This window comes from Solanum stenotomum, chromosome 6 (assembly GCF_019186545.1).
Source record: "Solanum stenotomum isolate F172 chromosome 6, ASM1918654v1, whole genome shotgun sequence".
In the NCBI taxonomy this organism is placed as follows: Eukaryota; Viridiplantae; Streptophyta; class Magnoliopsida; order Solanales; family Solanaceae; genus Solanum; species Solanum stenotomum.
In genome coordinates, this window is record NC_064287.1 from 8,525,943 (window position 1) to 8,539,515 (window position 13,573).

The 13,573-nt window shown below is 31.9% G+C and overlaps 3 protein-coding genes and 1 long non-coding RNA gene across 8 annotated transcripts in view; 2 read left to right on the forward strand and 2 right to left on the reverse strand.

Annotated features, from left to right (window-relative positions):
- Nucleotides 1–3,339: 3,339 nt before the first annotated feature.
- Nucleotides 3,340–4,129, reverse strand: LOC125869311 (50S ribosomal protein L14, chloroplastic). Its single transcript, XM_049549885.1, has one exon. It carries the CDS (start codon nucleotides 4,074–4,076, stop codon nucleotides 3,708–3,710), a length of 369 nt encoding a protein of 122 aa, XP_049405842.1. The 5' UTR covers nucleotides 4,077–4,129; the 3' UTR covers nucleotides 3,340–3,707.
- Nucleotides 4,130–4,409: 280 nt separating this feature from the next.
- On the forward strand, nucleotides 4,410–5,516 carry LOC125869318 (uncharacterized). The gene is made up of 2 exons (XR_007446802.1): nucleotides 4,410–4,489; nucleotides 5,237–5,516. It is a non-coding gene; the product is annotated as an uncharacterized LOC125869318 (long non-coding RNA).
- A 3,527-nt stretch (nucleotides 5,517–9,043) lies between these two features.
- On the forward strand, nucleotides 9,044–10,279 carry LOC125869308 (cytochrome b561 and DOMON domain-containing protein At5g47530-like). The gene has a single exon (XM_049549881.1). The coding sequence runs from the start codon at nucleotides 9,490–9,492 to the stop codon at nucleotides 10,054–10,056; it is 567 nt and encodes a 188-aa protein (XP_049405838.1). The 5' UTR covers nucleotides 9,044–9,489; the 3' UTR covers nucleotides 10,057–10,279.
- Nucleotides 9,875–13,573, reverse strand: part of LOC125869305 (uncharacterized) — a 279,493-nt gene continuing 275,794 nt past the window's right edge. For 4 of the 5 annotated variants that reach the window (XM_049549879.1, XM_049549878.1, XM_049549877.1 and 1 more), the window contains 4 exons: nucleotides 11,172–11,304; nucleotides 11,021–11,059; nucleotides 10,568–10,693; nucleotides 9,875–10,017 (listed from right to left, as the gene is read on the reverse strand). In XM_049549879.1, the coding sequence (XP_049405836.1) occupies nucleotides 10,613–10,693; nucleotides 11,021–11,059; nucleotides 11,172–11,304 (253 nt within the window). In that variant the 3' untranslated portion in view covers nucleotides 9,875–10,017; nucleotides 10,568–10,612. The remainder of the gene's footprint in view (nucleotides 10,018–10,567; nucleotides 10,694–11,020; nucleotides 11,060–11,171; nucleotides 11,305–13,573) is intronic. The other variant, XM_049549880.1, reaches the window with a different exon arrangement.

Genomic DNA, 13,573 nt, shown 5'->3' on the forward strand with positions numbered 1-13,573 from the left:
TATGGTATGAGTAATAGTAGGTATTGAGAACTTGATTGATCTTTTTAGCATGTGCATTAAATATTTTTCCATATCGATGGTATTCTTTTATGTTTTTATATGTTGTCACACGCATAGCATACATGAAATCATATGATTATAATCCGCGAAATCCAAAGGATCTAGTTCCAGAGGGGAAGTTGATATGAATTTTATTCATGGGTACTTAAGGACCGGATCTGGATGGAGTGATGGTATTTTTTTTTTACTCGAGGGTTCTACTGATCGGCATTGATGGCAGCATATGAATCTCGCGAATTCTCCATGGATCATGACTACCTAGCAGCATGAGTGTGTGTGTTCTGGTGCATCAATCATTTCATCTCATATCATATCACTTGCGTTGCATTGTATTGGTTATTATACTTTATACCATTATTTATCTATTTGGCTGAGATTATTATTTTAAGCTTACTTGCTTAATTTACTGAATTCCTATTAATTATAACTATCTTGTTTGTTTACCTGTTTTGATTATCAATATATGTTATTGCTATGATTTTGAGAAGCGTGAAGATAGTCATGGAAATACCAACCCTCATCATCGCTTCATTTAAGGTCGATCAATAATGTTATTGAGTATACATATTTTCGTATTCACTTCAGACTTGTTGCACCTTTTTGTGTGCAGATCTTGTTTTGAGTTAAGAGTGTTGGTGATAGCTTGAAGTATTTGGAATGAACTGCTAGTTGTTCCCCAACACTAGACTCCTTTTTTGTTTATTTATTTCTTACTTTTCTTTTGAATGGACGTAGTACTTACTGATTAACTTGAAATCTTACTTTAAAAGCTCTTGTACTTGTGACATCAGATTTTGGGTGGCATTTTACTCTACTTTACACGACACTTTCTATATTATAAATGCTTGCTTGATTTTTAATTTTTACTATCAGTTTTTCTCTTTACCTCCATGTTTTAAAATTGTTAAAATAAATTTAGTGTAATTGGTTCGATTATGAGGTTTGGGTAGGTGCTATCACGACTTTGGATTATTGGATCATGATTGTTACTTTGGGAGTAAGGATCAAAGATTTATTACTTAAAAAGAAAATTTCAAAATTTTACTACTTCGGGAGTAAATTTCAAAATTTTCACTACTTCAAAAGTAAAGCTTAAAATATTTCGAATATTTCTTCGCAATTGCTCTACTTCTTCTGGAAGTAAGTCGTGCGTAGCTATACGCTTTGCTAAATATTATCACAATTACTTCAAGGAATATATCTAGATTTATATATTTATAAATAATTATCATTCTTTGGGTGGAACATAATCATATCAATATGATGTACCTTAATCACATCAAATTGTGAGAGTTTAGTACCTCTTTTAAGATATTGCTACTTCACGGATAAATCAAGTTATGCATATAATAGCGGAATAAGATTTGTATAGATTTTTAAAAAAAAATTAAATCTATAAAAATTATACTGAACATATTATTATTGTTGTTATTATATCTTTAATTTCAATTGTAATTGTAACAAGCTTATGAAAATGTTACCAGTTCTGGTGGTTATAGACATAAACAAATTTAGTTAACAAGACATAAAATAGAACTATGATAGTTATCGTTAGCATAGCAAGATTAAAAGCCATGGAGTAATATATAATTTACTCACATGACTTTTTTTAAAACTAATCCTATTTATTTTTCAAAAAAAAAAAACTCACATGGCTTTCCCTTTTGACTTGGCAAAAGTCATTGCAAGTCTCAGTGGAATATCCTTGGCACTTTCAAGTTAAAAAGTGAAATTAATGAAAATCAGGTAAATAGAAATATTACTTTTTATTGAGAAGAAAATAATCACCAAAACAATGATTGCAATAGAGATTAATCTTGTCTCTCAATCATAATTATATGCTTCATTCAAAGTAAATACTCAAGATAATAAAATCTCATGTTGATAACATGTTATATAATAATAATAATAATAATAAGGTCAAACACATATGTAGACCCTTAAATTTGTTCCTAAATTTCATTTTGATACTCCAACTCAACCTTGTTCCATTTTAACCCTTCAACTCCAATTTTTATGTTCCATTTTGGTACTTCTAAGTGATGTGGCAGAGAGTGTGCATCACACATTCTCTAAGAGAGTGAAACACAAAGAAAAAGTATTTTTTAAAAGAATAATAAAAGATTATCCTTCAACTCTATTTCTTTTATGTACCATTTAACACAAAATGCTAATTTTATGATTTCTTTATTTCTATATATGTTATTGAACTGCAATTTTGCATTTTAAAAATTGACGATCATCTGTTAATTATTGTAAAAAATTAAAATTGACGGATTATCATTGTTTTTTTTTATTAAAAAAGTAGCAATTTCTTGTTAAGAGTTTTCCTATATTTTTGCGTGAAAAATAACCGACGAAAGTGCGTCGATTTTCTTTCTTAAAAAAATCAATGACAACCCAACGAAGTCTATCGAGTTTCAACATTTTTTTATAGTGTTATTAATTAGCAATGAACATGAGTTTTTTTTACTCGTATTTAGTTGAATGAAAAATTAGAAAGCCGATATCTGAGTTAGTCCAAGTAGACTAGATATGAAAAAAAAATGTGATGTTACTTAAATTAACTAATTGTTTTTTTAAAAAAAAAAACTCAACACACTTTCGTCGATTATTTTTTCACACAATAATGTACAGAAACTCTAAATAATTTTATTTTTAAAAAAAACGATGTTCATTCATTATTTTTTAACACAATAATGGCATGTGAAGTACACACATCCCACTTTGTTGATTCGTTGGAAAGAAGTGCCAAAATGAAACATAAAAATTGCAGTTGAAGGGTTAAAATGGAACAAGGTTGAGTTGGAGTGCCAAAATGAAATTTAGGGACAAGTTTAAGAGTCTGCATATGTGTTTGGCCTAATAATAATAATAATAATAATATGATGATGATGATGATGATAATAATAATAATAATAATAATAATACAAGACAATAAGAGATGTAATTAAAAAAGCTGAGCTAAAGACAAATTTTATTTCTCTTGAAATTGAGATCTTCAGACAACTCTCCCCCCTTTTTTTCTTTTTCGCAAATAGGAAGTTTCGAATCCAATTTGCATATTATAAAGGATTACCAGATATAACATAAAATTTCTCCACCTATTCCTTCTAGTCGCACCTCTCGGTCTATCATTATACCTCGAGAAGTAGAAAGAATTACAATCCCCATTCCACCTAAAATTCGCGGAATTCGTTGATAATTAGAATAGATTTGTAGACCAGGACGACTGATTCGTTTTAAATTTAAAATATTTCTATAGGGTCTTTTCCTATTCCTTCTATGTCGCAGGGTTAAAACCAAAAAATATTTGTTGTTTTCTCGATGTTTTCTCACGTTTTCGATAAAACCCTCTTGTAAAAGTATTTGAACAATATTTTCGGTAATATTAGTAGATGCTATTCGAACCACCCCTTTTCGATCCATATCAGCATTTCGTATAGAAGTTATTATCTCAGCAATAGTGTCCCTGCCCATGATGAACTAAAATTATTGGGGTCTCCAAATTTGATATAATCAACGTGTTTTTTACTTATTTATTTTTGAATATGATATGAATTATAAAAGATATATGCGTGAGACACAATCTACTAATTAATCTATTTCTTTCAAATACCCCACTCGAAACAGATCACAATTTCATTTTATAATACCTCGGGAGCTAATGAAACTATTTTAGTAAAATTTAATTCTCTCAATTCCCGGGCGATTGCACCAAAAATTCGAGTTCCCTTTGGATTTCCTTCTTGATCAATAACAACTGCAGCATTGTCATCATATCGGATTATCATCCCGTTGTCACGTTTGAGTTCTTTACAGGTACGCACAATTACAGCTCTGACTACTTCTGATCTTTCTAGGGGCATATTTGGTACTGCTTCTTTGATCACAGCAACAATAACGTCACCAATATGAGCATATCGACGATTGCTAGCTCCTATGATTCGAATACACATCAATTCTCGAGCCCCGCTATTATCCGCTACATTTAAATGGGTCTGAGGTTGAATCATTTTTTTAATCCGTTCTTTGAATGCAAAGGGCGAAGAAAAAAAAAAGAAATATTTTTGTCNGCTGCCACTGGTATCGTGACCAGTGGCTTCAGTTTTACCATATTATAAACTAAAATTTGATAGATTGAGGTAGAGGTAATTAAATATATGGTGTAGTATATTATATGAATTACATTAAAGTTATGCTAATGGGAGGAATTAAGACTTCCCCTTAGGTTTGAACTTTAGGAAGTTAATTATAGAATTAGGTGAGTTTTTGGGTATAGGAGGGACATAGAGTAATATGAGTGTTTATAGGCTTGTTAACTTACAAATTATGCATATATACTTGATAGATTGGAAAGGTTCGGAGACATTGAGGAAAGGAAAGGCATTGGAGAAGTAGCTTGCCAGACGTCAGTTCTTCGGTGGAGGTAGGTTATGGTTTGTTCTATTTGATAGATAAACTCTTAATAGCGATCGATATGCATTGAATGATATTGTGAAGTTCTCTATGTACTTGACTGTCTGATTATGTGGCATGGTTGTGTGGTTTGTGATTGGTCTAAAATCCTGAGACCGTGAGATTTATAATCTGAAAACCTTTCTATCGAAGTGATGCCTTGAATAAAGAAGGTTTGATGTGATATTATTAATGAATTGAAAAGTGGCGATAATAAATGATAAATTAATAATATTATTGGATCGGAGTGTCACGTTCCGACATGATATTTTTGGATCAGAGTGTCACGTTCCGACACAGTATTTTTGGATCGGAGTGTCACGTTCCGACACGGTATTATTGGATCGGAGTGTCACGTTCCGACATGGTATAATTGGATCAGAGTGTCACGTTTCGACACGGTAACATTAAAGGAAAAAGATATTGAATTAACTTAATGTACTTAATCTCAATGAACACATTTCCCAAACGAGTGTGATGTGGAGGCATGAGACTTCGTGTGTGTGCTTGATATTGTGATTGATTACGTACTTGCTTCAACTGTCACTTGTTCATGTTGTTGTTTCTTATCACCTGCTAAGTGCTATAGTTGACTTTATACTATTATTCATTGTGTATTAGTTTCTATTTTGGGTTGGCCGATGATACCTACTCAGTACATGTTGCCCCGTACTGAGCCCTACTTGTATTTTTCTTTGTTTTCTTTTGTGGAGTGCAGCGAGTGTACCAGCGAATTTGACTCGACCTCAGCTCTAGCCAGTCACAGCATATCAGGTTTAAGGGTGAGCTATTTATTCGAGCTTGTGTTGGATTCTCTCGGTCATGACTTGATGTCCATAGTTTTCGGACACAAATTACTTTATTTCATTTATTTTGGTGTCTTTAATACTCTTAGCCTTAGTATTTAGAGATTAGATGTCCTTGATGTGATGACTTTCAGATTTTGGGGATAATATGTAATAGACTTTAGAAGTTTATTTGATTGGTTACTTTAATAAGTGTTGGAGCTTTCGCGTTATTGTTGATATTCATAGTTGAATTATTGGTATATGTTGGGGTTTAGATTCCTTGGTCCGCCCACTTAGGAGGTTAAGTGTGGGTGCCACTCATGACGCAATTTGGGTCGTGACAAGTACACACATCCCACTGTTGATTCTTTGGAAAGAAGTGCCAAAATGGAACATAAAAATTGCAGTTGAATGGTTAAAATGCAACAAGATTGAGTTGGAGTACCAAAATGAAATTTAGGGACAAATTTAAGAGTCTGCATATGTGTTTGGCCTAATAATAATAATAATAATGATGATGATAATGATGGTGATGATGATGATAATAAAAATAATAATAATAGTAATAATAATAATAAAATCATAATAATAATAAAAAAAATATATATATATACAAGACAATAAGAGATGTAATTAAAAAAGCTGAGCTAAAGACAAATTTAATTTCTCTTGAAATTGAGGTACAAAATGAATTCGTTTAGCTTTATATTTATGAAGAAATAAAGTTATTGCGAGACTTTTCAGAAAGCTATTGGAAGACTTTTACATAAGTAATTACCCTGTTTGAGCTATTTGTAAGTTTGCTGCTTAAGTTTTTTTGATAAAGTTACTACAAAAAATTTTAGGAAGCTGTCTACCTGAGCTACTTGCTTCATACTAAAATTCTTTAAATAAATATCCACTAGTGTATCTATAACATGTTTTAAATTATATTTTTGTTTTACAATTGATCTAGTGAATCTATTATTTTTGGTAAACTGGAAAATGAAGTATGTGATTTTATTACTATTTTTTTGTTGGATATTACATTGAAAAAGATATGTCAATATTTTTGTTAATTTAATTAAAAAGCAATTGTTGAAATTTTGAGTTGACTTCCACAAGTTCAATTGCCAATGCAGCAACTTGTATTGACCCAGTCTAGTCTACTATTAACAGATGCGTCATTAAATAACAACTATTTCAAAATTCAACAACTTGAAATGATGACATAAATTGAAAAGTAAGAAGATACAAAGAAGAACATAACGAAATACATATGAGAAGGACACATTGAAATTTCCAACTATTCCCTCATTTATTAGACACAGAGCTAAAGTTGTTTTTTTCCCCGGTATTGATTTGCCCGATTAAATTTGAATTTGCGCCGGGATGTCCTACATTCGAAGGTAAAGCGCTGCCCAACAAAGGTGACTCCATATTCAAGGAAAATTAAATCCGAGACTTCTGATTAAGAATGAATGAGTACTTGCCACTCTACCACAATCCTTGTTGGTGAGCCAAAGTTATTATTCTTCTTTGACATTCTATTTTCTTAGTGTTGGCTAAAAATGTCTAATTCCAGCTTACCAAAAAAAAAAGTCTTATTCTAGATGATGGAAATATTATATTATATCACAACTTATTAAAAGTCGTTCATGCTTGAAATTTGCTTGCAAAATCATTTCTTATTTTTTTCTTGTATTGGGATTGAAAACTTGAAATATAGTGTCAATTTTGTTTCATAAAATAATAATTTAGCTAACTTGTTTAAAGTTTCATAGAGGGGTATGAATTTCTTTCGTTTGAGTTTATTTCTTAAATGGTTAATTGAGTTATAAAAATTACTCTGTAAAATAACTTTTTGTACTTTTTTAGGAAAATTAATAAAATCATCCTAGAATGTACATGTTTCTTATAATAATTACAGTACGGTGTCTTTGAATAATCTAATTTACAAAACAGCGAGTAAGTATAGAGATTTTTGTATTTAAGTATAATATACACATAATATACGTCATTAGTGTATAGATTTTTATATTTTAAACATATTGATAAATATATTTGGCTGAACTATACTGTAAGTTTCATATCCCCAAATATTATCCATTCCATGGAGAGAAAAATGGCACTTAAAATAGCTGAAGCAGCTAATTAGATTGCTACGTTTGAAGCAGTGACGCCATTCTTTTTAGGTTAGAATAGTGTTTTTGATGTGTTGAAATAGGGATGGTAATGGAGTGGTAGGGTGCGGACCGATGTGGGTTTCAGACAACGCGGGGTGGTGCGGGTTTTATATTGTGCGGGGTGTTTTTCTAAATTGTTGTGGGGCAGGATGAATTGTGGGTCTATGTGGGGTTAAACCTCGTAAAAAATGATATTGACCTATTTTCGTACATTTATTTTTTGAAAACTAAATTTTATCATTTCTTTACGTAATTACTGACCTATTTTCGTACATCTACAAAATTTCCCCTTATTGACAAGTGAGAGGGAAAATTTATTGGATCGTTGCGATTGCGGATCGAATATTTAATTTCATTATCTACATTTATAAACAACTTCAATGTTTAATTGAAAATCTTGAAGATTTCAAAACATTTATCTTAAGAATCCTCCCAAAGTAATAAACCATTGCAATTGGGTCGTTGTCATTACGAGTTGGATGTCTATATTTATAAGTAGTTTTAACGTTTAATTCAAAATTTGTTGAAGTTTTCAAAACATTTCTCTTAAGATATTGCCAAAGTAATAAACCATAGGAAGATATCATATGTGATCCATGAACTTCCATTTTTTATTTTATTTTTAAAAAAATGCATCTAAGTTTCGTAACTATTTTATACATTTTGAACTTTTCAAACATAGCGAACTAAAACATCTGAATAGCTAAAGGAAGAAAAATCAATCGAGAAAACCCTTTTAAGACGGGATAGGGAGATTGATGAAATAAAAACCTAATAAAAACATTGAAACAATACGAACGGCTAAATTCTTATAAGTAGATGGATTATATGTAGGATGACAAACAAACAAACAAAAACATTGAAGATAACAATAGTTAAAGACTGATTGTTTGGATGAAAACTAAGTAGATGAATTTGGAAGTTTGATGAAAACATTAAACATAACATCTTTAATCAATTGTTGTTGGATAAAAACTAAGTAGAGCTCAATGTATGTGTGCAAAAACTGGTTTAACCAATTAAATCCAAGAAAAAAAATAACACTATTGATTTATTGGTATTGAATTATTGGTTCAATGTTCAATTTTGTGATTTTGGGTTATGATTAAATTGATAATTCAATAAGATTATACTGAAATTGCTATTTTACTCCTAAATATATAACAATGACTTTAATATTTTACTTAACCCTATTTTCTAAAATTTTAGTATTACCTTCGGCCGTAGTAGACAACAGAAACTAGCCTCCCTGCCTCTCTATTGCGGCATATTTTCACTTATCTACACGAATTAGTAATTACCTTCAGTCATCTGAATTTTAGATTTGATTGTGACAAACATTTAATGTTGTTTCTGCAATTTATTGCACAGGTCTTTAGATGAAATTCAAACAATTTTGTATGAAACAAAATAAACTAATGCAGAAATTTGTGTTGCACTTCTATTTTTACTATCATTTTTAATTTATGAACATCGTGTATATATATGATCATATCAACATTTTCTTATCAGTTAAACCGAAAACCAAGCTATTAAAGATCAAAATCTGATAATAAATATCTTATTAGTTTGACTATCTATTTAGTGTGTTCACAAATCGAAATACAATAAACGTTGTGTCACAAGGATGACAAAATCACTGCTTGACTTGGAACTTTTCTGCAATGCGTATGATGGTTTAACATACTTGAAGAGGTCCTAAGTCAACTAACTCATAGTCAAGTCAATGAGTGTACCCATGCCTCATACCTTCAAAAACTACAGATAAGAAGCATTCAATTTACTTTGGAGGTATCACTACCAGTAGGGGCCCGCTGACATAATAGACTTTAAAACCTCACCTTCCCTTTCGTATAAAATAACTACCAACATTCTTATTCCTCAACTTGCAAAAAAGTAGCATCCTACATTCTCAAACTTGGTGTTGGATCAGCTCAACAGTCGCGCAATAGTCTTTTACGGAGTTTTTATCATTTCGTTCCATTTTTGACACAGGAAAAAAGAATATATTTGTTCCCATGGCGTCGAGCTCAACATCAAAACTGTTATTCTGCATTCTTGCTTCAATTTTTCTTGTTACCTCAGCTCAAAACTGTTCAAACTACACTTTCCCAGCTAATAGAACTTTCACCACTTGCAAAGTACTCCCCTTTTTAGAAGCAAACCTACACTGGAACTACAATTCATCTAGCACAAAAGTTTCAATTGCATACAGAGCTAAACAAGATTCTAAGGGGTGGGTAGCATGGGCTATCAATCCTACAAGACAAGGCATGGTCGGATCACAGGCATTAGTTGCTTTCCATAACTCAACTGACAGTATGATAGCTTACACAACACAAATAACAAGTTATAGTCCATCAATGCAGAGAGCAAATCTCAGCTTTCAAGTTTCAAATATATCTGCAGAATACTTGAACAACGAGATGATTATCTTTGCGACTATAGGGCCACTGGGCAATGGAACCACAGTAAATCATGTCTGGCAAGGTGGACTCTCAGTCTCGAACGACATCCCTCAGATGCATCCATTTTCATCCCAACACCTTCAATCATTTGGACAAATAGATTTTCAGACAGTCTGAGAATTCCATGAGAAAAATAGTCATCTTAGTTTTTTCAACTTATCAAATAAATAAATAGTCATCTTTGGCTTTCATCCCAATATATTATATCAGGTTTCCAAAATGTCTAGAATATTACTGTAAAATAAGCTGTCTCTATTTCCAGGCAATAAAAAGTTCCAACTCTTCTTGTGCTTTCTTCGTCATCTCTTAACTATTGTTTGTTTGAACACGAACCAGACACAAATAAGTCAACAGTCTAACATTTGCTGCGTTTAATTTACATATCAAGATGTTGTTGCTGTTGTATATATCAAGGTGACCTTCCAGAGTAATATAATGAGAAAAAGAACAAAAAGCCATTCCAGAGTAATTAGTGAAAACCAGTAGAAGAGTCACAAGCTTTGATTCAAAACTCTGGATAAAACTAATCACCAAAATAATATACTCAATACTCTCCAGGCTGAAGGGAATTGTCTATCTGGGCAATATGAACATATAACCATGTTGCTAAGTAACTGAAGCAGCTCACCGTACATTGACTCTGTCATCAGCATACACCATGTGTCTTCATGTGCTATGAATGTGTAACCATATTCCCACCTAATTGACGCAGCTCAAAAATCTTTGACTCGGTCATTGGCAACTCCAAGGTCATCTGCACAACATATATAGATTTAGATGTCAACAACTAAATTGAATAAGCCAAAAAGAACTTGAAGGGCAACTTAGTGAAAATGAGGTTTTGATTAAGCCTCTTTTTTAACCAACTTAAGAAGTATAAGATTTAAGGAAGCCCAAATTCCTATTCCAATTCAACTTGGGCACAACAGTTAATTATGATGTTTATGAACAGAGAATGAAGATTTCATCCACTGAACTCTCATTCTAGTAGTATTATTAACTCCTTTGTGGCACGGAAAAATGCCTCCAAATCAGCCAACTATTCATTACTGAGAAAAGAAAAAGAGAATCATCAGCCCACCTCGTTGAATATTTTACTGTAAGAGGTCTCATTGAAACCCTGCATAAAAAAGCATTTGAGGTTACTTGACTGTCAGCTCTGTAGATCTAAATTTACATGTAAAAGGATCACATTATAGATAGTGTGCATGAGTTGGCGGCTATGGAGATACCAATTTTTGGAATAGGCTGAGAGAGGCCTGATTTAATTCTCCAATTTTGACACGGAAGGTATGTATCTTGAAATTATCAACTGCAAATGTCATCATCATGAGAACAGATTCTTTGCCAAGCCCTTTGCCACGACTATACTAGCAAAAGCACCATAAGAAAATGAAAATTAGTTCAAGAAATAAAAAAGAATGTAGAGAAATTGATAAACAGAGTTTTGACATGCAAACAAGAATGAGAAACTATGTTGCTCTACTCGGGTGAGGGTATCTGATATGAGTGCGGAGGTCAGATTCGGGAAGATTCAATTTTCAAAAATTTGGGGGTACGGGGTTCAACTAAGAAAAATTATAAAAGTAGAGCCATACAAATATTCTAAATTTTCAGAGATTTTGTGGAAAAATTGCATGTAGGTTTAACATTTTAATCTTTCATTTTGATAATTTCTCAAGTTATAGGCACAAGCAGGTGAGTTCGAGGCATACTCCAAGATATACATATTTCTTCCATTCTCCAACCATATATTGTACACAACAAATAAGCAAACTAAATATTATAAGCATATTACAATAGAATAAAGAGATAAGTGTCAAAAACACACCTAAACTATCCTTTTCTTTTTTAGTTTCATACCTAAACTATTGAGAGTGTGAGTTTCATACCTAAATTATCACTTTCTAGTTTGAGAAACACACCTAAGTGGTGTGTGTAATGCACTCTCTTTTATTTGAAAAAACCTTGACACATGGCATTCCACATGGATAAAATATTCCACCTTGACAAAAATTAAATAATAAACTATTAATTAATTAAAAATGGCAAAAGGGTCTGATAAGCCCTTATACTTGGATCGGATTGTAAATTTGACCCTCTTATTTATAGCTTTGTCAACTAGACACTTAGGGGTCGTTTGGTGTAAGGGATAGTACCAAATAGTCCCAGGATTAAATTATAGTACCGCTTATTTTGTTGTTTGGTTGGCAAGTTCGGGATAACTTATCCCGGGATTAATAATTAGTACCGGGATAAGTTATCCCTCTCCTTGGGTGGTATAGTAATCCCGGGATAACTTATCCCGGGATAAAGTAGGTAAATGACAAAAATGTCTCTTTCAACCTTTTTGTTATATCACTTTTTACCTTAATGAAGGGCATTTTTGTAAATAAATAAATTGTTCTTAAAATTTATTATTTTGAATACAACAAACCAAACACTCAATAAAAAATAATCCCAACACAACTTATTCCATCATAACTAATCCCAACATAACTTATCCCAACATAACTTATCCCATCATAACTCATTTTCAAACCAAACGACCCCTTAAACTCAATGAAATACAATATTTTAAACTCTTCTGACCATTGACCAAACTTATGTGACAATAAAATTGATGAGCTGGAAAAGTGCGTGATTTACACGCGAATTAAGAGCGTGAACGGCTAGAAATACACATATAGTCAGAAATTTTCTTTTTAAAAAGGAAAAATTAAAATACTCCTTTCCTCTTCTAATTTTCTGTAAATAAAAATAATTAGGATAATTAGGTCTGCCACCGGTAGATTTCTCATCGTATAAATTAATCATTGAAACTGAAGTTGAACAGAAATGGTTATATGAAATAAAAAAGAAATAAATCTTCAAATTTATTTCTGATTTATTTGTCTTCGAATCGGGAACGGTTTACATGATTTTGAGCTTTTAATTTGAAAATTCAAATTGGAAACTTCTCTCTAAAATTGAAAACTCGAATCACAAGTCTATATGGGCTGAATCGAAGAACCTGATAACTCGATTTCAGATCGAAATGACTGAGTCGAAGAACTCGATATTGGACTTGGTTTCAGATCGAAACGACTGAGTCGAAGAACTCGATATTGGACTCGTATCTTGACAAGAACGTATTGATTGCAGTAGCTCAAGAAATCGTTCTGATACTAGTCCATTTACTCGATTTCAACTCTTCGCCGGAGATGAACGTGATAAATATCATCGACATTGCTAAATGATGGGATATGGGTTTGGATTTGGTTGGGGGAGGCGCTGGAGGTGAGATCAGATGAGAAAGGGGATGGGGAAAGGGTTACAACGAGAAAGAGTAAATCATAGTATTTTTAAATATATATATATTTTTTTATATTTAATTTCTGACGTGTCACTAAAAAATGACGTGGATTTCATGTGTATTTGGTTGTATTTACACGCACCCTGATCAAGTGAAAAAAGGGTTTAAAATATTATGTTTTATTGAGTTTAAGTGTTCAGTTGACAAAGTCATAAGTAGAAGGGTCCAATTTACAATTCGACTCAAGTATAAGGGCCTATCAGACTATTTTGCCATTAAAAATTAAAGATTAAAGTATTACTATCAAAAAAAATATAAAAAATATTTTTCTTACCCCAC

Coding starts and splice junctions, on each gene's coding strand:
- LOC125869308 (XM_049549881.1), top strand. CDS start 9,490: ATGGCGTCGAGCTCAACATCAAAACTGTTATTCTGCATTCTTGCTTCA.
- LOC125869311 (XM_049549885.1), bottom strand. CDS start 4,076: ATGATTCAACCTCAGACCCATTTAAATGTAGCGGATAATAGCGGGGCT.